The sequence below is a fragment of the Chelon labrosus genome (assembly GCF_963514085.1).
Source record: "Chelon labrosus genome assembly, chromosome: 13".
Taxonomy (NCBI): Eukaryota; Metazoa; Chordata; class Actinopteri; order Mugiliformes; family Mugilidae; genus Chelon; species Chelon labrosus.
In genome coordinates this window covers 13,730,662-13,755,848 of record NC_140346.1, presented here as the reverse complement: position 1 = coordinate 13,755,848, position 25,187 = coordinate 13,730,662, and the positions used below count along the sequence as shown (strand labels likewise).

The 25,187-nt window shown below is 41.0% G+C and overlaps 1 protein-coding gene across 1 annotated transcript in view; it reads left to right on the top strand.

Moving 5' to 3' along the window:
• Positions 1-270: 270 nt before the first annotated feature.
• LOC311497907 (seizure protein 6 homolog) overlaps positions 271-25,187 on the top strand; it is an 82,071-nt gene continuing 57,154 nt past the window's right edge. The window contains exon 1 of the mRNA XM_084558285.1: positions 271-674. Coding sequence (XP_084414411.1) covers positions 303-674 — 372 coding nt within the window. The 5' untranslated portion in view covers positions 271-302. The remainder of the gene's footprint in view (positions 675-25,187) is intronic.

Genomic DNA, 25,187 nt, shown 5'->3' with positions numbered 1-25,187 from the left:
ACACATCTTTTTCTCCCTCGTTTAAACACTCATCCGTCTGCAGTTCCTCAATCACACATTGAGTATGTTTCCGGGTTGTTGGTTACACATTTGGCCCTTTGCAGTTTCTCTCTCTCATTTTTGTTCTGGCTTGTGAGCAAAGGATATCTGACCTGCATCAGGGCCACATGTGTGGACGGGTCTAGGTTGCACCGTTGCACAGTCACATGCAAGTATCTAAACAGGGTGACTTTAGTCTTAAAAAAAATAAAATGATCAAACCTTATTATCTAAATACTGCAGGTTGTTAGTCCATAACCGAGATGATATCCCACAGATCAACACCAAAGAAGTTGCCTCACATGACAGGAATATCAATGTTACAATATGATTATGAGTCTGCTTTTATGATCTGTGCAGTGCCGATTCATTTAGGATTAACCACCCACATAAAAGCAACTTTACCCTGCATACGGAATATAAATGAAATACCATGTGTGCGCCAGTATGTCCTCACCGCTTCCTCAGAATCACTCCATGCTGCTGTCGTTGCTCCTTTAGTTCCCTGCCACCTGAACCTGACTGGGCCGGAAGGATACATAGAGGCTCCACCACAGTCCGTGTCTGCTTTTCACTCCACTGTGGACTGCAGCTACATCATCTTCGTCTACATGGGATATGGAGTGGAGGTCCAGGTAAGAATTTAACATCCATCCAGATACAGTACGTGGTCCTATTAAAACTAATGTCGCGGAAAATTCCTACCTCCCACTATGTTACCACGATACATTTTTGATATGTTTGTAGTTGGAAAATTTCCGAGGCTATTGATGTTGTTAATGAAACCTTGACAAAGCTGCAAAACTTCTAGACCTCCAAGCACATCCAATGCAGTCGTAAGGTATTTTTTTATCTTGTTTGCTGGCTTGCACATTAGCCACTGATAATCCCACTTTCAGGAATCGCCTGGTTTTGCTTTGAGCTACAGTTTTTAGCTTTTGAGTCACATTATCTCACATTAAAAACAAGAAAAAAAAACAATATTTGACCAGAATTTCCACTTTCTAAAACTCTCAGGAAGTCTTTAGAAGTTTTTCCACCTTTTTTTTTTTTTGTTTCTTTATTTTATGCACTATTATTATAACTATTATCAGGCTACGTTCACTATGCTTCCCTCCCAATCTTTACATTTAATGCGACATTGGACGTGGATTGTACCGAACCGTGTATTCGTCTACGCCTGATAAGGGCGTGATCTCCGTGCACATGGTGTTTAGGCATTTAAGCTGATCGCCTTTGTAGCAGGATGACACGCTGACACCGTTATTTATAATGTGTGTAAGAGCCATGCCAAGCTTAGATTATATCCAGATAGACACATTATCATTGTCCATCTGTGCCCAAATCATTTCGCCAATTTATATTGTTACAACACTGAGCATGGCGCTGACCTATTGTCAGATGGTTGGCTTCAATTAGATTTGAAATTATTCATCAGCAACACTCATCTCCACCCAGCAGTGCGGCGACATACAGATTACATAGCAGAGGATCTGACATGAAGCACTTCACTGGTCATTGTTTTTTTTTTTAAATATTCATTCATTCATTATATATCCCCTGTCTCTTTTACCATGTGTCTGAATGTTACATTCCCACTTCTGAAATCCCATTGTATGTTCTTTGCAGCATGAAAAGGTTGTGGTGAAATGCAAATATTCTTCCGGATTATCGTGCGTTTTCACCTCATGCCGTAGACTCCCATGGGTGCCGTTTTAGTGCACAGAGGAATCGAGAACACTGAGATGAGAGGCCTACAGTCTGGATGCTTTCCTTGCATTTTTGTGACTTCTTAGATGAGTAGTTGCTGTGCTCTTGGAGGAATTTTGGAAGGTCAGATACTTCTGGGATGTCTTTATAATTTATAGACTATGTCCCACACCGTGTATCTGTAGAACTTGAATTTGCGACAATTTAGTGTTTTGGAAATGGTCCATGTATATAAGTGATGATTTGATTGAACTGGGCTGGTGGTAATCAAGCGTGAATGCGTTTTGTCCAACTGCTGCCTGTAACAAGAGCTAAGAAGGCAAATACTTTGTCACACAGGCCAGAAGATGTTACATATAAGCGAGAGACAAATGCACATATTAAGCAATGGTGAAAAGGCATGTGAATGAATGAAACTGAATGAAACTAACAAATCCTTTTTGTGTTGGCAAATGTCTTTATATAGGCTTTTTTTAATGTTGGATGATGATGATGGCTAAATCCAATTTAATAGGAAAATTTAATTTCAATTCAAATAAGAGGCCTCCACAACCGCCAGAGCACCGAGGGATCAGTAAAGCCACAAGAGAAGAGGGACAGACGATGTTTTTCATTTAATTCTGCTTAATTGAAAAGGCAGACCATTGTCCTTCATGGAAATTAGGTCACCAATAACCGTGCCGTATAATTTTCCACTGGACATTAGGTCTGCCACACCAGAGCCCTCCACTGATGTTTGAGCGATAAGAGTGGCCACATCTTTCCTGCACTGTTCCTGTGCACCCTTATTTTCTTTTAAACAGTTTTGCGTAACCTGGGGAGGCTTTTAGACTCAATTGTCACTCAGTAAGCACTCACAATTTGAAGTAATCTTCATCACAGTACAGCTACTTTAAACGTTGTCTGCACTGTCACGTTATGTGCTGCCACATAACAGTTTGGCACTGAAACCAAAATTTGCCAAGAACGTGGTTAGTTTGCGCCCTCCTGTTGTCAGCACACATTACATTTGGGTAACAAACCTATAGTACGTGTGTTAGCTTAAAAGATTTGCAGCCTTTCCAGGTTCTCATTTAGATAAATGGCTATTTCTCGTGGTACGTCTTTGTGGAACAGTTTAGTTACTGTGTAGATGAGTTTTTTTTTTTTGTTTTTTTTTACTCTATTTGCTTATTTGCATTCTTTAATGGATAATAGATTCATTGTTCATTTGTTGTGAAAGTAAAAGCTAACAAATAGATTTAAATTTATTTTAATGATTTATACATTGTTCTTTCTCCTGTTATTAAAACTAATATCAAGGATAAGCAGGGGTTCAGTTATAAATTTTTCTCCTGCATGTTAATTTATTACCATCATTAGGGTCTTCCTGGGAGAGATCCCCCTTCCCAGTATGCAGATTCTTAAAAATTATGTTTTTAACATTTCTGAATGCTGTGCCTTTGGTGTCCTTGGGGTTGAATGGGGACGACTGTCCTCCTTATCATTAAACCTTAAACTTTACAGCAGAAAACTAGGATGTTATTCAGATTTACCCACAAGAGGAGAAGGGAGAAAGTCTACAAAGCACCCTTTTTTAAATTCAGCAGCTTTCAAACCATCTGTAGTCTGTGAGTTAATGTGGCCAGACTGTCACTCACCAGTGAGTACCCTCAAGTTCTTTTGGAACTTTTTTTTTTTTTCCCAGCCCACAACACAGCAGCTGTGGAAATGCACTGTAAATGCCCAATGTCACCTCCACAAATATATTTGGCTCGTAGACAATGGCAGCCACTCCAAATGATTACAGCCCCTCTATCCTCTCCAGGGCATTCAGTATCATTTTGAAGCATCCGACCTTTTTGGGGTTGCATACGTGATGATTTAAGCAACGCCCTTGTCTCTACCTGAAAACCTCCTCATCCATGATTCACTCAGAGAGCTTTGCTTCCTGCTGCTCATAAAATATACAATGGCCATTACCGTGCTGACCTTCCAGATGCCGGGCCTAATATATTTAGTATAAAAAATGAATACGTGGCTGCAAATCATTGTCAATGATGTGCCCCAGCTGCTTCCTATCAGTAATGTGAAGAGGATGGGAAAGGGAAGGGGTACAGTGTCAGAAAATCAAAAGGCAAATGGAATGGAAGAGGAACAAAGGGGAAGTAGATAAGGCCAGATGTCTATGATTTCTATGTGCTGTTTGCCAGCATCCCTGCTGTGGAAGTAGAGAATATCATTAGACTTTGGCTAATGACACAGAACCCCGACTGGCTGGCAAAACAGAACCAGTCTCCAACTACTGGAGCGACCCGTGGGTCTAGACACCACTTATTTTCTGTAACAAGTAGACAGAGACAGAAATTAAACCGATATACTTAAGTAATCAAGGTGATATAACGGTAAAATAATGTATTGAAAATTGTCAATAGCTGTGAAGAAACACTGACGTTGCGTGCAATTCTGGATTTTAAGGAATTGTCCAATATCAGCCACATGCCCAGTGATAGACTGGAACAACATCTGCATCGCTGTGAAGACAACTAGAAGAATACGTCTCTGGCTGTGGATTGATTGAGATAAACATTGTGGGAAATTGGCTAAAATTGACGCAGTGTCGTGTGTGCATCATGAAGTGAAACACAATGGCAACTTGCCAAGCTGCCATTCCTCAGCTGAAATGTTGCCCTTGGAAAGCAGAAAATATGGGGGAAGGCGTGAAACGACAACAGTGGAAAGGAAAGGAAATGGATGGAGAAAAAAGAAGAATAGATGGGTATAAAAGGAAGGAGCAGGGCAGAAGAAAGTAAAGCGAGAAAAGGAAGTGATAAGTGAATACCACCTGAGCTAAAATAAATTTAATTCACTCTCTTCTTCCATTTACTTTAATTATTAAAAGTGACTCCAGTGTCCGGATGTGGCGAAGACGTGGCAGCTAATTAATTGCTCATGGATTATCTGTCTTCTACTTTTTGTTTGTTTACGGACCTCTTTAAGTGTGCTTTGAATTAAACGCCTTATCAGCTTCTCTTAACTAAATTGAAAGGATTCCCTCCTCGGATAGGCAGACTTAAACAAACATGGAATTCAAATAATGTTGGACATTGAGGTGGATCTTTTAGGTTATTCGGAGGTCCTAGTTGGTTATGTGGAACTTTTTATACACTAACAGTGGGACTGTTATTTGTCTTAGCATGAAAACATAATCACTGATCTACTTACTCGTGTTTTTATTTATCCAGAGAATCTTTGCTTCCTAATTTGATATATAGATATCTTATTGTACGATAAGACCAGGCAAACTTGGCATTAAACCACATTAATGCATAAACAAATAACATTTGATTTCTGCTATGATTTCAGACAACTACTTCGACTGACAGAGTTTATGTGGTGATGGACAGAAAAATAGCAGCCGCATAGTCGTATAAAGTGCTGCATAAAGAATTTTCTACATTTCATCATAAACATGACCAAAAACATTGGTGGATTTTCACACAAGTCCTTAAAGTAGACAAAGAGAACCAGTCAAAGCACTGAATCAAAAATATTATACTTGTGTATTTCTTGAGTCAAAAAAATGAACCAATATTACATATCAGAGAAGCTGTGAAAGCTGATGTAGAGAGGAGACGGTAGCTGGTACCTCGGCTCCAGGAAACACGTGTTCTGTGCTACAGAAATGGGCTGGTCTAACTCTGTAACCCTCTCTGTAACCTTTCTCTTCTTCTAAACTCAGTGTACTTTTGTTAGTGGTGAATCAAGTTGGTAGTATTGAATAAAGACCTCCTACTACCGCCTCACCAAACATCCACATTTTATAATTTACAAATTGCTGTCTGATTGACTGACTTAATTTTACAGAGAAAAGTACTTCCACACAGCAAACAGGTGTAGTCGCACGATCTTTGGCAGCTTTGACGCTAGCCAACTGGCACTTTTTTGTGGCAGCTTTGACACTATCAACAAAAACAAATATGACAGTTGTGGTTTCGGATTATGGAAGACCTAAAGTAAATAACGACAAAAGATTGAGCTTGGCTGCAGCACTCAAGAACCATGCTGAGTCTTTTTATGACTTATTGTGGCACAGATGATAAAAGTTCTGTTCCTGTTTTTTCTTTTTTTTCTCCCAAAGTTTCCTCCTCCCTGACCATCCAGTGGAATAAAAGTGTTTCTGTTTTAGTCCGACCTGTGACTGAAGTTGAAACTGAAACTGAAAGGCTGTGCTGTGAAATGCATTTTCAAGAAGGTTATTTCTTATTCCAGTAAATTCCATTTCATATACCTTAGTAACTTCTCACTGTGCGGGTCCTGGGGCTGAACCCTCAGTGTATGAGTCTAGGCTGGGGCTGCACACAGAATATGCGAGAAGTGCTGTCGGCAAAAGAGAAAAAGAGGGAGTTCATCACCTAGGCGAGGCAGCCCTGGGGTGAGCTTTGTTCAATCTCCTCTCCCTCACCTGGCCAAGCACCTCAGAAATGCAAAGGCGCTCAGGGGTCACATTTCTTATCACAAGACATAATAAGACCTCACGGCGACATAGAGGCCGCACATCTGATTGCTGACGGTGCTGTCATCATGACAGATTTTGACCACTTTCTGATGCGTTTTCCACTTCTCGATAATGAGCTCCTGTAGACGTATAAAGATGCGCAATCTGTTTTAAATAGATGAAGATGTTCTGCCATGAAGAGGTGATTTACAATTCTTGTCATTGCAGCGTTCTACTTGTAACTATCAATATGATAATAACCGTAAAGTGTTCAAGTGTCTATTCAGGACTTTAGTGTTGGGTCTTACATGGACGGCAACAATTAGTATCGGGCCGCAGCTCTGTTATTTCATAACCGGCACCAATTATGTTAGGGCACAGCGTTATTCAGATCAGTCTCATAATATATTGCAAAATCTTTTTGGAATCCCAATTAATAAATGAATGAATGCCTGCAATCTTTATAACCACGTCAATAGTCGTTAAAGGCTGAATGGTTTTGAAGGTAGTTCATTCTTGTACAACATTAAATAGTTTAGATATTAGTTCATATGCCGGACATGAACACATGTACGGTTGGAACGAAGGGAAATTTGAGTCTTCCCTGCACATGTGTTCAAAACCTTGTTTACTCTCAGTTATCTGTACGCTCACTGCCAATGTAGAGTCGGCGGTGCAGGGTCTTGCGTTGCTGCCAAAATTTTCTGGAGAAGACCAAAGGAGAGGGAGAAGAGTGGAGGAGTCCAGTCAAGGTGGTGTCACATGAAGGAAGTGACCACAAAGGGAGTGAGTTCAGAGTTTCTGTGGTCCCAACAACAGTTCCACGTCCCCTGACTTCCTAGATTTAAACGTCTGTTATTTACCTTTTCTTTATTTTGGTGTCTTTCCACTTTTTTCCAGTCTCATTTTCGCCGTATTTCCATGAACTATGATAACACTGTATTTATCTAAGTCATTTACGTTTGATGAAGATGGATGAAGGAATATTATTTTACATTTTTAAGATTTTTTTGTAGTGTAGTAGCTTCAAAAGATCAATTGTTTTCATTTTAGATTAGATTCTACTTTATTGTCATCGCATAGCACGGGTACATGCACAATGAAATGCAGTTTGCAAATAGCATCAAGTGCACAATTAACCCAATAATAGGGTACAAGCTATGACTATTGTACAGGCTAAATACAGCGTATGTGCAGTAGTGCAACATTAGGATAAAGGACGGATAAATGACTGTGATTGTGTGGTGTCACTGAGGAGCTGAGTGAGCAGGGAAACAGCTGCGTGAAGGAAACTGTTCCTGAACCTACACTGGCTTTAAATTGCTTCCCAGAGGGCAGGGGGGCAAACAGTTTGCCGGTGGGGTGGGAAGCAATGGCGCACGCTCTCTGCCATCTCTGTATGTCTTCGATGGTGGGTAGCGGCGCACCGGACACGCGCTGTGCCTTCCGATCTGAGACGTTTTCATTTGATTCACTCTCGCTGTTTATTTACGGAATATCCGTTCTCTTTTGTCTGTGTGGTTTAGACAGCAAATATTTTTCTTCTATACCAAGTCGTTGTTCTGCACGTTTCTCTGGGGTGGAGACAGCGATCAATTTAATTGGCAAGGTGCCTCAGTTCAATTTAAAGGTGTCGTATTCTGTAAAATTGCTTCAGGACACCGCTTTGCAAATACTATACTGAAATGACAGGTTGTGTTTGATGGTTCACTTGTTCCGCTTTCTTGTACTCGAACCAGTGAGAGTTGAAACTGGACTATTTCTTGGCAGGGACCGCTAAATGAAAATAAAACAGTACTGAACATTATGGTATAGGATGGTGATGTGTTCACTGTTTTATGTGAAAATGGACAAAACCAGGACGATATATTGTAAAGTGTTCATTAGCAAAGTTTTAAAGATGACAGTACTGTAGATGGATCTGGCTTCCCTTGAACAGAGCCAGTCTGATCACCAGGCCGTATGTTTCTTCAGCTTTAGTTAGATATCAGAGAGCCTTCCCTGTGCAGCGCTCCGGTCAACGTGTGTGGTTTTTAAATGTAATCTATAAGTAAATTGGCTTCGCTATTGATAATACTGTGTGATGTGACACTGTGTTGTGATTACTCTGACAGTCTTCCTGTTTAATGAGAGCCTTCCCAGTGTGTGCAGCCCGAGCGCGAATCCCAGCTGACCGCACAAAGATGAGAGCCAAGGCCAAATCCCAGTCTCCCCGTAGAGAGCTTGAAACAGATACAAACAACAGTCAGCAAAGGTTTGGCCTAGGATAGTGCGGGGTATCGACTGGTGGATCAATACCCTCAACTGCTTTAGCTGAGCCAGACTCCTCCTCGGCTCAATAACGCACAGTTCTGTCTTCAGTGCCTGTCTGGACTGATGGCAAAGATTGATTAGGAAACATTTGTCAATGCTGAGACGGTTTCTGAGAGGAATGGGTAACATTCACATGCTGTGGGAGGAGTTGCTGTATTACTTTAAGGTGTTTTTCTTCTCATTTGCAGGTAGTTTTGTCACAGGTTAACCTGCTCTGCTTGGTTGTTAGGCTGTTATAATAATGATGCTATTGTTATTACACTGCTGAACCATCTTTGCACGCTGAGGCCTGTTGTCTCCCTGTATTTACAATCTGATGCATGCTGAAGGAGTTAAGACATAGGCAGGATAACTAAAGCGGATAATAACTGAGTCAACCTATGCTGCTTGTCAGAGCTGCATTATGCATGAGCTTCATTATAATACCGTGCATATCTTTACCCTTTAGCTTCTTCATTTCTTTGTGTTCTGCCAGAGAAGGAGAGGTCAGCTTGAGTTTCCTTCAAAGAGTTAATTGCATTGGCTGCAGTTTAAGCAAGAAGTTGAGCACAAATGCACAGAACTGTAGCCAGGGGCTAAACTTATGTTTGCAGTAAAGCAATTAGTTCATTTTATTTCCGAGCATCCAGTTTTGAAAATGAAAGCAGTTAAGTAATTGAAAGCTATTAGTGATAGCTTCCTGATTTTTCTTTCACACGGTATCTCCGCAATCTCAATCCAATTTTCTATAAACTACGTTCACATGTGTTCAGTCCTCGTTAGAAGTTTGCATTAAATGGGAATGCTCTGTGGCTGTGATTAGCGTGACCTTCATAAAATGCGGTGCAATGTAAGGGGATGATGAAAAGCTCTGGCCTTCATCAGCATCTCATTTATGTCACGCTTTACTTACAGTACCTAATCTGAAATTATTTGCACAGTAAGTGCGCCCCTCATGTGGCAATAGGAAAGATAAAGTGGAGGGTGTGGAGCTCAGAGTGGACTGTGGGTGGGTTGGACATCAGGCTTTTATTCAGGAGAGATTTTTATCCCGTAAGTAATGCCTTTATATTGACATACAACGAAATGTACCGTGCTTCTGTGACATTCAGACCTGCGCACATCTCATTTTTACTCAACAAAATCCTCAGCATTCCTGTATTGTGTCAAGGATAGGACAACACTCACAAAGTAAATGAAGAAAATGCTCAAGGAAATATGTTTCAGTAAATAATTATATACAACAAAGCTGAGAGCCACATAAAGACACTCAAAAGAGATACAACAACCCTGTTTCTTGATGTTTACAATATATACGACTTATCTGAAACGGCAAAGAGATTTTGAAGGAAATGCAACTGAGACCCAATTTTCTGTTTTCTTATTAATGTAATAAGGAAACGATATTTCATAAAAATAAAACACATACCAATATAAAACACATTCGGCTCTCAGTTAAGGTTAAGGACAGTGGTCTGATTTAAAACCAAAAACGTCCATGGATACTAGAGAGATAATGTTGACTTTTAGCCCAAACCCCTTTCTTTCCTGAACCGTAACCAAAGTGTCTTTGTTTGCCACAGGAATAAGGATGTGAATCCATCCTGGCCTCTGGTGTGGCAGTTGTGTGCATCTACCCCAACCACATCCAAACAATTCTGCTGCATTTCACACATGGGGCACTTAATGCAATATGCAATATAACTGCCAAAACAATTTTAATAATATATGAACATAATTTGTAGGAGAAACAGCTTTTAACTCTTTGAGGGATGTTATAGCACACCTTACATAACTGCATGCACACTTGTGGCACAATACGATTCAGTACATCAATGGTCACTTACTTAACTCTCATGAATGCATGGAGTCAGTCAGGGTGGCACAGTCTGGACAGTAGCTGCTGGTTGCCAGCCTCAAGTCAGTCCTAGTTGATATAAAGCATATATATGGATATATCTTTTATGGATGGATATGTTGCATGGATATAATGGAGGGCTGACTACTTAGCTTGTTAGAGTTTTGCTGCAGCACGAGGATAAAGTGTATTTGGAGGCCAGGTCAACACCTTGTGCTGTTTTTCATGTTTTTTTGAGTTGTTGCTAAACCGTCTTTTGTGTGTGTGCCCGTGTCAGGCTGCATCCTGCTGGGGATGGCTGTTGCCATCAAGGAGTGTCATTGTTATGTGGTGGGGGTGCCTGGTCTGGTCTAGTTGGGTGGTACAAGTAACATCCACATGAATACCAGGTCCAAACGCTTCCCAGCAGAACATTGTATTGTCACAAGATGGTCGTTGTTATTTACTTCTCCTGTAAGTGGTCTTAATGTTGTGGCTGATCGGTGTAGTTGCAGCAACAAATCTCAGAGAATGTCTCTACAGTAACATCTGATCTCTAGTTTGTTTTGCTTTAGTGATTATTAATCCTGAACGGCTCCACTGAGGACTAACTGTCAAACTTAATCACAGAGTACATCCATTTCAGACGCTGTGTCAGATTTGAGTCAGCCTGAGCTCGCTTTAGCTGCGGCTGTTGTAGTTATCCATCTGCAGAGATATCATGTGAGCGAAGGTCAAAAGACTGCCCTCCACGTCCCCCGCCCCTCCCCGTCTCCTGCCTGCGCGCGTGCCATCCAGGGTACTTCACATCACTCAGAGATGACAATCTAATGAAAGATCCTTGTACTGAGATCATGGTGCCTTCAAGTGCATTCCGCCAAATAGCTATTAAAATGCCCTACAGTCGGTGATTGCCTTTCAGAGAGGAGGAAATTGGAGAAGGCGATAGATTGGGTCGGAGTATTAAAATGGTGGAGGGCTTGATTAGATACCAGCAGCCTGTCAAGATCTCATTGACCAGAGGAAAGGATGCACTGTCAGGCAGCAGCCCGGTGGACCCCACACAAGCCTGGAGAGTGAATATCAACATTTTTTAGTCCCTCTCTATGGGCAGCAGTAGATTGTGGTTTATTTTCTTCAGGAATTGCTACCGAGCGAAGGGCACGATAATAATGGTGAGTGCTAAACCTGAGAATATACAAGAGAGAGAAATATTCCAGATTGATATAAATAAACATAGCTGGCGCAGCCTTTACATCCACCGTGTCACAGAGATACCGTATGTTGCTTTATCTATTATTACTAGCCCCTGGCTTGCTTCTCTGAGGAGTGGGTTCTCTTGTGAATGTTGGATAAATATATACAGTATATTAATGGAGAGATTTAGAATTTGTGGTATTTATAACATTTAATCCCACAGGTTATACTGTATTTCAATCACAGTTATTTTAGTAAATAAATGTTTTACCTAATGCTGCTGCTGACCACATGCTGAAGTGTCCAAGACATTGAATCCGGGGTTGCTCCTGGCGCATGCCTGTGCGAACAAAGGGGTAGATCTGTGCCACTGTGGCTATAACGCGAGTGCCAGTAACTAGAAAGTGCACTTTATAAATACACCAAACAATAAACCATATTTTTTCATTTGTATTTATGTAGCCTTTATTTACACATTGTGATTAAGAACCTCTTTTTCAAGGGAGTCCCGGCCAAGATAGGCAGCGGCAAATAAGAAATGCAGTTGAAAAATGACACAGTTAAAACACAAGCAAACGACAAATTAAAATGAAAAAGATCAAATTTACAAGCAGATTATAAAAAAAAAAAAACGAAAACACATTTTGGAACAGTCCTCAGGTACTCTCAATTTGGATTTAAAAGCTCTTAATGAAATGAATCAACTTAGTTTCCGTCCGTTCTGCAACATATTCCACGCAAAAGGTGCAGAGTGGACAAAATCCCTTCTGCCCAATTCAGTACAGGCTTATAAATAAATATTAAATTTGTAAAAAGAATCATAATAGAAGCCAACGTAACAAAAGATTTACATTTCCTTTCCGGATATGTTTTAAACTATTGCTTTTTCTAAAGTCAGACATTAGAATAGTTGATGCCAGAATAGCTCATTTAAATCATTGCTGACGTTAAGATTAAATGGAGCATGTTGCTGCACGCTGGCGACGCCTGAGTGGTCAGAAGAGGGCGGAGCTAAAGAGGTCGGCCAGTCAGGTACCTCTATTAGATTATATCTGTACATTTTATATATGTTTATCTTGGATTTTCCAAGCATCCTGCCATTAATATGATGTATTAATCATACAGAGAGAACCAAATGGACTGATGCATGCCTTTATTTTTCTCCTTTTATCACATTTCTCTTCATACTCTGTGACGTTCTGGCCGCATCTTAACATTTCCTGCAGCCGTTCCACGTTAAAATCCTAAACAAACGAATAAAAAAATCAGTTTTAGTGAGCGCCAGGATTGTAGTTGAGGATGAAAGGTAAGACAGGAACTTATTTTATATTTTACTGAGAGCCTTTTCGTTAATGAGGAAGGCAGGGTGCAGCAACGTCAGTCTTGAATGAATTCATTGTCAGAGAGTCATCAGTGTCTGTTTAAAGTTACATTTTATTTTATTTTTGGAAGTGATTCAGACCAATCATCTCTCAGCAGGAAGCAGGCATGCTGAATTTAAAACAGTCGTAATTCTCACAGGAATCCTGGCTTGGACTGACTCCAGGTGAAATATACATTCAGCAGAATAAAAGCACAGCTGATCAGTCAATATCTAATGCACTACCTAGCGCACAGGCAATTGCTCTTTTATTTTCAGAATTTTTATTCATCCTTTGTGGCAAAAGTCCTGAATAAATGAAACAAACATCATCCCCGTGCTCTGACCTTGTTCTGACCAGCTCCAGCATCATATTATCACCAGTTGCTGCAGAGACCTGTGGTTGCTCCCAGCCCCTGGTTTGAAAGGCACTGCTGCAGAATGCTGTATCGGTTCATACTCCCATGATGCATATCCCGCACTAAACCAGGCCAATCTCCCTTTCATCCGTGGAAAAGCTGCCTCTGCCTCTCCCTCATGACTCCAGTGTTTACACTCAGACAGCGAGCGGCTCAATGAACAGCAGTCAAACAGCTCTATAGACAGCAGCAGCATTCAATAAAACCACCTCTGAACTCTGCTGCCGCTGCCCTCGAGGATGTCGGCTGTGGCACCAGGCTCATCTCTCACAGTCATTTACTCATTTAAAGCAACAATCTGAAAGGTTTTTATCTGAATCCAATTTAGAGCACTAACTAGACAACATCAGCAAATAGAAACATCTATAGGTAAAATGAGCAATGACAAAACTATATTATACTTGAACTAATCCCAATCACCTTCAATGCTATTTCATCATAAATTACAATAACAATGTACAAAAAATCCATAGTGGAACCATTGCATAATTTTCCCATGTCTGTCCCAGACGTGATGTTACACCCTACAAAATATAATACAGCAAAATGTCACAATGAATAATCAGAGTGTGCTGCAACGTGATGCCACATGTGCACGACAAAAGGTAACACAAAAGGACCTCACCATCAATGAACAGACGCTGAAGAACATGCTCTCATAAAATGTAGTGCGCCGTGATGGCACAACAAATAGATATTTTGTACAACAGACATGAGGTCGGACTTAATTAACACTGAATGAATAAAACGTTGCACAGTGGGATCACAGTGAATAAATAAAATGAGGATACGATTCTGGAGCTCTCAATTTTAGTAACCAGTCTGCTCTGATTGGTCAGTTGGCCTACTCTGTTGTCACCGGTTAATTGCTTATAGCGTGCAGCTCAAGCATCAAGAATGCAGCGGGAAATACACCGATCAGGCGTAACATTATGACCACCGATAAGAGAAGAAAATAGCATTGACCATCTTGTGACAATACAATGTTCTGCTGGGAAACATATGGGCCTGGGATTGGTGTGTACCACCCACCTAGACCAGACCAGGCTCCCCCACCCCACAGCAATGACACTCCTTGATGCCAGCAGCCATCCCCAGCAGGATGCAGCCTGACACAGACACACACAGAGACACCGGTTTAGGAACAACTAAAAAAAACATAAAAAACAGCACAAGGTGTTGACCTGGCCTCCGAATTCACTAGATCCCAAACTGATCAAGTATCTGTGGGATGATCCACAGAGGCCCCTCCCCTCAACCCATAGGACCCTTAGGCCCCCACTAACAACACTGTGTTACCAGACACCACAGGACACCCTCAGAAGGCCCATGTCCATTCTCTGATGAGTCACAACTGTTTTGGAGGCACAAGGGAGACCTACACAATATTAGGAAGGTGGTCATAATGTTAAACTTAATGTTGAACTTGCCACTGTTATGGTAAATGGTTTTGTTTTTAATACCATTTTTGAGTACCAATAGTACCTACCCTGCAATAGTACCTAGTTAAGGTGCACTAGCTCACAGTTACTGTTAATCTCACACTTAAATAAATAAATGTACTCCTATCCATTTATTTATTTCGAACGTTACAGTTTGTTGCATGTGTTCATGACAGTGCAGTCACTTTTATTGTATCTGATTATGGATTTAAACTGCAGAATGATCACGTGAATTTAGTCTAACCTGTTCAGGGTGAAGAGATCATGTCGTATCCTCCTCTGCCATGTTTGTTTTATTTATTTATTTTTTGCCCCTGATTGGCTGTAACATAGCCCCCAGAAAAACCAGCAACAACCTGAGAGAGGTTCAATTATAGAACCTCCATGTGGAGCGTTACTTAACATCACTCCAGGGGAGCAGAGAAACACGGAGTCGCACTTAATTTGGCTGCGGGGGAGTTGTGAATGTATCATCTGGTTGTGACTGTTCCTGCCGCTGTCAACCTGAGTGATGGTGTGAAATACGTGCAGCGACACCGATCGAGGTTGTTGTCAGTTGTGAATTTACTACTCTCCACAAAGAGCAAGTACGGAAAGAGAGAGCTTGATGTGTGGCACGGACTGCTTTGTCTTCATCAGTTCTGCTCTGAAGGGACATTTCTGGGATGACTGCTGGCAGGTCTCACAATAGCTGATGGCTGCAGCTAGATTTTGGTACAATGACTGTTTTGTTTATTTATTATTATTTGTGCAACAGATTTAATCATTTGACTTTTAATCCAAGTTAAATTAGCAACACCTCAACACCTATTTCCTTTCCTTCCAGTTCGTAGCAAATAAACTGATCAGCAACAACATTATGACCACTGACAGGAGAAGTAGATAACATTGACCATCTTGTGACAATACGATGTTCTTCTGAGAAACACGTGGACCTGGCATTCGTCTGGATGTTACTTAGACATGTACCACCCACCTAGATCAGACCAGGTACCCCCACCCCATAGCAATGACACTCCTAGACACAGAAACACACACAAAAACGGTTTAGGTACAACTCAAAAAAACAGCACAAGGTGTTGACCTGGCCTCCAAATTCACTAGATCCCAAACTGATCAAGTATCTGTGGGATGCACTGGAACAAGCCTGATCCACAGAGGCCCCTCCCCTCAACCCATAGGACCCAAAGGCCCCCACTGACAAAATTCTGTTGCCAGACACCACAGGACACCCTCAGAAGGCCCATGTCCATTCTCTGATGAGTCAAAACTGTTCTGGAGGAACAAGGGAGACCTACACAATAATAGGAAGATGAAAAAAGTGGTACTGCTTCACAGTGTGCCCTTAAAAGTTCAGCCTAAATTTGAGGTTAGAATGTGTTTAAGTCAGGTCATTTTTTCATATTTCAACTGCGAACCTGTTTACTCAGAGCTCCGTTCATCTGATGAGACAGGGAGTGGAGACACTGGCTTGTATACCAGACCACATTGAGTGCCAGTGTGTTGCTGTCAGGAAACATATAACCGTAGCATGGGAGGCTAGAGAGTGAAGACTGAAGGGCATGAGTGTGTTCTACCTCTGTCTCTCTCACCAGTCTCTTTGCCCTCAGCTTTGCCTTTTGTGAGGGCTCATTGTTGGCCAAGGATTTGAGGCTGAGGTAGGTCTTTCAGATGTGCACAGTGCAGCGCTGCACTTTAGAAATTTTCTCCGCTGGGGCTTTTTCTGATGTGGGTGTTTTTTTTATTTATTTTTTATTCTGCTTTAGGTGGGCCACGCTTGATGGGTCGGCTATCAGCTCTGTGCAGCCCTGTGCACAAGGCCTTTGATTCAACACTCGAAGACACATGCTTACTCACACCCGCATGCATAATAAACATCTACAGTACACCTTACAGAGCCCGATACCTTTCTACACTACCCTTCTCCATGCCCTTGACTTTTCATTTGACTTTTTAGAAACTCTACCCTCCTCCCCCTCTGCCTTTCACAAGCTTACTTTATATAGACTGCTACCTGCATTCATATAAGACAAACTAAAAAATACATTTTGTTTTCATCTCTTTCTTGGAAAGAGACTAATCTCTAATGCCATACTTGAAACACAAGAGAAATAGTGTTTGATGGGTGGCTATAGAGGCTGAAGATGTCAGGAGTCAGGACTGAACCGACAGTGCGGTGTTAATAAAGCTAACTGCGGGCTCCTTTCTGCTCCAAGTTGTTCAATCAATTAAAACTAGTCTTGTGTTAACATCGTATTGACTCGGAGAGAGAGATGTGGCAGCTCTGCTAACCTCACGTAAACCCAGAAGAGCATGAGAAAACAGCAAAACAAAGGAAAGTCTCCGTTAAATCTCAAGCACTGTCGTAAAGAATACTTAAGAAGATCTCCACGAGTCTGAAAAACTCACAGCACATTTCTAGTGACAAACTGACCTACGTAGACTCCATTTGGTTCATACACACAATACACTGCAGTGTGCCTCAACGTATTTTCCATTTCCACGTCCACTTTACCTGCTCATTGTTCCCTTTTTCTGTTTTATTTATTTTCACCTCTCATTGTTGCATAAACCTAGTAATAGCTCAGGCAGGTAGGGGCTGTGGTAGGATGTGGTATATAAAAAAACGAAACATTGGGTACACGCTATGTATTGCCTGACAAATATGAGCCAAAGGGAGAAAGAAAAGAAAACAAAGACTGTGCATGTGTGGTTGCTAATTGTGTCACCAAACACAAAATTCAAGCGCCCACACAATATGTTGTCTTTTAATTTCGCACAGTGACAGGAAGCAGTGATCTGTCATCCATCTTTACATACATCAATCAGCCACAACATTACAACCACTGACAGGAGAAGTAAATAACATTGACCATCTTGTGACATTTCAGTGTTCTGCTGGGAAACTTTTGGACCTGGCATTCATTCATGTGGATGTTACTGAGACATGTACCACCCACCTAGACCAGACCAGACTCCCCCACCCCATGGCAATGACACTCCTTGATGGCAGCAGCCATCCCCAGCAGGATGCAGCCTGACACAGACACACACAGCACAAGCTCCAAATTCCCTCAATCCCGAACTGATCAAGTATCTGTGGGATGTATTGGAACAACTGAATTCTATTTATTCTCCCTTTACTCCTAAGCATTTATCATTACAACTTGAAAACTGACACTTCCTCTTCCTTGTTGATTTTTTTTCCCCTGAAATTTTCGACCTTAAAAAGATGTAAAATTCATTGACTCAGCCTCGTGCATTTAAAAAATGTTATGGACTCCCAAAGCCTTAGAAAAAAGCTTTACAGCCTAGTCCCTGACCAATGAAAGTTACCATTTCTTTTACTTCCGCGCAGTCTGCTAATGACCTATAAGGCAACTTCATGCCTTTAAAAATGGTCTGTTTTTTGATTGTATGGTGTGACTGAGCAGTGCTAGTAGTGATCGGGCCTGTGTCTGTGCCTAGTACAGCTGCAGCCATGTTCTTACTGTATATGGTGTAAATATGGATAAACCCGCAGTGACATCCTGTTAAGGCATCTACCCAGTTTAATGTTTAATAACTCACCCGAACAGTTGTAATGAATAGAGAGTAGAGATTGATGCTTTTGTACAATTGGCTGTAAACATGTTCCTTGCTAAAAAGTCGGACACGCCAGGACTGAGGTCTATGGGGGCTGACTCGCCACTGGAGATGGTCTCAGGTGGTCATTCTCGTCAGCTGATTGAAGTCATCTTTCAGCCCCAGATGTTGCCACCTTCGTTGCAAGTAGCAACTTCGATCTTCTGCTCTAAGAGGAGAAATACTTTTTCGGTTTGCCCCGGTTTTAATCAATACCTTGTGTGTTCATTCAGGTTGCCTTTGATTTATTTGAAGATCTGATACAAACAAAAATAGAATAAGGCAAGAGGCAGCGAAATGCAGATTCACCTGGCTACGTTCCAACACGGCCAAAAATACGATTTTATTATGATGCCTACTTGTAAAATGCCAGATGTTCAGATGTTAAAATGTTCATAAATTTACATAAATCTCGGCATCCTCATCACGTACGCTGCAACATATCTGTCAGCAGTGACTTTATATGTCAGTATAATGTCAAGGGCAGAAAAAAAAACATTAATACACTACATTTATGTCTAGTCGTTTTTATTGTCGCAGGTTTTCCATGTGTCAATCAGACTACTTGCACAGTCTTTACACCATAATGGACATAATACTGAGTACAACTTGTGTTAGAGAAACATCGCCTTCATTATTTTTGCAGCTAAGGCGGGTTTGATCTGGAGCTTGTGAAGGCTGTACAAGCTCTCCAAGCTTGACCTTCACAGCTTCTCCTCTCTTCAGACAACCTTCCGCATTCATACTGTCCACCAAGCAATGATTACCTGGCTGTCTTGAAGAGAAAAGGGGAATAAAAACAGAGAGAAAGAATCCATCTCAGCTGGTCACTGTGACACAATGTTCAATTTCCTTTCAAAGAGCCAGACTAATCTCGCGTTACACCCTCTTTTGTGTTTGCAGCTCTTGTGTGATAGCAACTTGCACGGCGGAGACCACAGGTCATCTCAAGGACAGGGCTGTAAAAACGGGCCGGATCCCTTTCTGCACTTTTTCTTTTTGGCACGTTGCTGCTTGCTGTTGCTCTGAGGCTTGTTATTATTGAATATTTTGCCCCGTTGAGTAATGTCAAGGGAACTGCAAATTCGAATTGCTGTGCAGTCTTTTTAACTTGCTACTGCTTTATGCGATATCAACATACATTAGTGTTTGTATTGCACATGGAACTCTAGAGCAACACGTGCAAGATGACAGTTTGGTATTTCCTGCTATTTTTGTACCAGAGTAGAACCAGCACAGTCAAACCTAGGGTGTTAAATACTGACGCAGTAGGAGTCTTTAGCGTGAAGTGCACAGTAGACAGTAAAGGCAAATGCTTTGGTGACATATGTGTTTCCTGACACTGCTGGTGGAAAACTAACTGGCTACAAGCGACTTTGAATGGGAGACATGGGGATAGGAAGCTACAAGCTGAAGCTGGATTCAACCTTTTTCAGCTTTCAAATGATGCAGTAAAGCATCATCCGTTAATACGCGCCTCTTTCACTAGTTCATTTTTAATGATGTCAACCAGCAACACTCCAACTGCCATTGGGCAATAATGCAGCTGAAAGATAATGTTTATTTTCACAGGAGCGAGTCTGCATTTGTCTTGAACTCTGTTAGCGAGGTGTGTTTCTAAAGAATTTCGCGTCTGACCCGACAGCTTATTTTTATCGCGTTCAAAATCCCCGGGGTGACTTGAAGACAGAACGATGCATACTGTATGTTGTTAGATCTGCCGCTTCTGGTGTGAGAGGTGCATCTGCCATTGTGAGTGCATTGCCATTACCGCAGCCATCCACAGTGTTTACTTTCATTAAATCTCATGCAAATGACAGCAGGCTGCAACAAAAATAATCACGTACACTCCTCACAGGCCGGCCTCAGCGTTCTGCCGGTTTATGTGAAAGACATCATCATTACAATCTGTCATTGCCTCCTTTCTAACTTTCTTTTCAGCCTTTTACTTTTCCACAACGATAGTGGCGTTTTTCTATAGAATATTGTCTGTCTGCTGCTCTGCACCATCAAGACAGAAAATATTATTTACCGGGGAAGGTGATGAGATCAGTGATGTGACTAGCTGAGAGTGTACTTATTAATCTAATCTAATTTAGACAGCAGGTGTCATAACAAGATATTCCTATTTGCACCTTTGCATGTTAATACCATCAGACTGTAGCCATGCTCTGCTCTAGTCACTGACACGTCTTTTCTGGCAGCAAGACGTTTTTTTTCTTCTGACTAGAGGTCTGTTTTAACCCAACACCACATTTTTTCCATAAACCTAAACAGACCCAAACCTAATCCTCACCAAGGAAGTAACCTAACCGCAAGTAAAACTGAAGTTAAGAAATCGCGTCTTGTGATTTATGCAACTGCCACTTCAACCTCTTTGTGTGGAATTTGTTTCTGTTTCAAAGTGTCAGCTTCCAATATTGCCGCGGGTGAGTTAATATCAGAGCCAGCTGTGCCAGTGTGCCGTGGCATCAATGTCAAATGTCACCTGGCAGGTCTCGTGTGCCTGTGCTTGGGAAAAACAGCAGTATTTCACACTATGGCACTGAAAATAAACATTATGACCACCTTCCTCATATTGTGTAGGTCTTCCTTGTGCCTCCAAAACAGTTGTGACTCATCTGAGGGTGTCCTGTGGTGTCTGGTAACAGAATGTTGTTAGTGGGGGCCTTTGGGTCCTATGGGTTGAGGGGATGAGCCTCTGTCCAGGCTTGTTCCAGTGCATCCTACAGATACTTGATCAGTTTGGGATCTAGAGAATTTGGAGGCCAGGTTTTTCATGTTTTTTGAGCTGTTCCTAAACCATTTTTGTGTGTGTGCCTGTGCCAGGCTACATCCTGCTGGGGTTGGCTGCTGCCATCAAGGAGTGTCATTGCTGTGGGGTGAGGGAGCCTGGGTGCTTCATGTCTAAGTAACATCCACACAAATGCCAGGTCTAAAAGTTTCCCAGTAGAACATTGAATTGTCACAAAATGGTCAATGTTATTTACTTCTCCTGTCAGTGGTCTTAATGTTGTGGCATTATTCCACAAATTCCACAGATTTTATGTTAACAAATAGTTTTTGCATGCCGTCTTCTGTAAGCATGACACAACTGTTCACTCATAATTCACCAATTCATTTCACATTTCCAGCAGGTCGGACGTTTACATACACTCTTGTGACCGTGCCTTTAAATAAAACCCAGTGCCTCTTTATTTGACATCCCGGGGAAATCGTGATGTGTCGTATTGTTTGCACAGCTCGTGGTACCTTCAGGCATTTGGAAATTGTTCCCAAGGATGAAACAGACTGGAGGTCCACAATTTTCCTTCTTAGGCTGATTTCTTACATTTTTCCTCATCTGCAGTAGCCCATAGCGGCTATCATTCCCTACTTTTGGCACTTCATTCCACTTTCCAGCACCTTCGGTAGTGATTAAAACAAAGCTGCTTTTGGGTTTTGAAGAAAAAAAAAGAACAGTATGAATACCGTTTAGTATTTAAGTGTGTAGAAATAGATTAGGCAAGATACAGTTCATACAATTAAAGGTAACTGTGAGGCTATTAAACCAGATTACTGGATGTTAACTACAGATAGTGAATGCCTGGCTGCATCAATAGTCTTATCTCTGTCTGGTCATTAAGGCAGACTGTTGTAAAGATCCTTTTACTGAAACACTGGTGCGTCTCCCACTGTGAGAAGATTTGCTTCCTCTGGAAATGGCAACGTGGATGCAATCTATTGCATCAATCACTCTTGGGAAATTGTTGAAGGGATTTCAGTGCTTAATACGTAACAGTAGGACTTATTCATTATTGATAAGTACTATAGAGTCCACTAATGCTGCTTGTCGGTTCGCTTTTCTTATAGCCAGAGTGGAAGTCACCTGGCCCAATTGTAACTGTATATAACAAGATCTCTTATGAATTCACTGTGAAGAGGAATGCACGCTTTATCAGTGTCTCCTATATTTGACTGTAGTATTATTCCTGCTGTTATAAATTCTTACACCGATCAGCTTTGAGTCCCCATTTCATTATTTGTAAGTGGTCATTTTCAGAAAACTGGTAAAATTAACATTATCCTGAAGTGCTAAGTGGCAGCTGATGAGAAAAATAAGCAATAAAAAAAAAAAAAACACTTCAACCCAATACAATAAAAGCGGCTGACATTTGAAACACATTCCTACAACGTGAGGATACAATAAACTTCACTAGCTACGTCTAGCCACTAGATTAAATTTAACAATACAACCATTTCCACTACGGTGGCTCTCCGTATCAGGAACAGGCCTGAGCTGTTATTAAAATAAAAAGCAAAACCATTTTAAATTGTTGACGATTTTAGTGACATTTTAAATGAAGATGTCCATCTGCCCATCTAATTAAAAGTTCAAAATGAAAAGGGAAAAGCAATAGACTAGATTTATTTATTCTTTTATTTACTTCTCTCTATATTTCCACATTTCTTTTCTTATTCTTTTACAGATATTTTTGTTTTCCATTTTCGTGGCACACTTGTGACTCCGTACTAGTAAAGCCAGACTATGTGGACAAAGACAAAAAAGGATACTCAACATCACCATTACTCTTAGTTTTAGGTTTAAATAAAAAAAAGTTGAATTTAAATTTTCGTTATTCTTTCACATTGTTTTGCTTTGGTAATAGATTCTGTGGGACACAGTCAAAACAAAAACAGTAATATATGGAGTAAGAAATGATTTAGAAGGATCTCACACATCAGTCTGTAAGAAATTCGTCATCTTTGTTGTGTTAGTTTCATCACCACAGAGGGGAATGCATTTCAGTCCTAGTGAGGAGAAATAAAGTCTGCCCAAAGTGCAAGGCTTCAGAGCAGGGCTGCTACCGAGGCGCACAAATCACACCAGCACAGATTTGTGTGCAAACATCTGTGACCTAATAGTGGTTTTTGTTGCTTGCTTCTTCCTTCTGCACAAACACTGGCCTAACACTGGCTGTGTAAGTGTCTGTAGGTGGTACATGGGCTTGATTAGCCTAATCAGCCACATTTGAGGAGGTGCGGGTTTAAGTCATGGCTGAAAGGCCCCGTACGGACACCGCTCTCTTCTTCCTGTCACAGAAGCTCACCACGTGTGTGGCCTGCTCTCATTCTTTTAATTTGATTTCATGAAATGAACCACTTCTTTTGTAATTCTCATGTCTAGTCTCTATTTTATGTTGAACCCCCTGAGCCGGATCATGATAGTGCCGCTTAACACACGATGAAGGAGTCTGAAATGGTTTTACTGTATGCTCTATGAATGGTTGATGAAAAGAATTTTAATGAAAAAAAAAATAAAACAGTTGTGAATACCTGAATGATTAATGTGCACGTTATCTAAATCCATTGTGTGGTAACATGTGGTTACACTAATTTTACTTTCAGTTGCATTCATTTTGTTTTATTATACAGACCAGAAGATAATTCAGATTTATTTCTTATTAATCAGAATCAGAATCAGAAAAGACTTTATTGCCAAGCATGTTTGTACATACAAGGAATTTGCTTTGGTGTTGTTGCACTCATTACACGTATACAAATAAAATAAAATATAGAAACTTGGCTCTCAAATATACAAAAATACAAAAAACATATACACAGTATATACAACAACCAGAACATTTACAGTGGGATGGTAGTGGGTTTGACGTGTTCATATGGGGGGGGGGGGGGGGGGGGGGGGGGCTTGGCGTTGTTCAGCAGACGCACTGCGGATGTAATGTAAAACATGATGAATGAACTTAAATGACTTGACATCTGCTGGCTCAGTGGCATTGTTGTCGTGGCAACAGCTAGTAATACAGTAGAAGTTCATGCTAAATCAACTCAAACTTATAAATTATAAATCGGCTGTAATTATAAGTAAATAAGATGATAATATGAATGATAACATACTTATATAAGTCCTTTCACTCATCACATCTTACATTATGTTCATTATTTAGTTTATTTATGTCGCTAAGCCCTCATTAAATTGACTGCTGTAGCCAACACTGTTCAAAATGGACACTTTTTACTTTGAAGCTCTTTCGGTTTCCAGCTCTCAACTTCCTTGAGATGGATAGTCGAACAGGCTGATGCTTTAGTGCACTGAATTCCACTGGGTGCCTACGTTCAATGCAACAAGCATCACCAGCGTTTAGGCAGCATCAGCTATTGAAGAACAAGGGCGCATGCCTCCATTAGCCCAAGCAGAGCAAGGAAATTAGGCAATACTATAACAACTAGATTTTTTTCATGTACGACTGTACATGATCATAACATGATGCAGGTTTCCAATCATTTGTGTGCAGGCACGTCTTGATTTGTCACCATCCCAGCCTTGATGTACATCCTGGTGTATTCCAGGGAAAACATCCAACTTCATTAAAATAAGGATTAAATCTCACCCAGCTCTTAAAAACCAGGACATGATGCAATTATGTGTGCAATTCATATGTGGTACTCCAGTGAGTATTTCTGGCAGAAGCAAGATGGTGTATATTATATTTATTAATTTAGTGGAGTGACTAGAGGGTGGTCTGAGCTCATTTTCCTCCACGGCAAAACTCTTCCTGGTAATTTCTTCCTGGCTGTGGTCCTTAGTTGCATGAGACAGTTTAGACAGTTAGTGGGGAGTTAGGAAAAAAAAAAAAAAAAAGATTTTTATCATCTGCGGCCTTTACTGACAGTCTCGGAGACACATCAGTCTGTTTCTGTTCTCTTTCCACCATGACCCACTTCTCCTGTTGGAACAGATGTTCCCTCGACTCCATCATTTACTCACCTCCCTCTTAATTACTGCCGT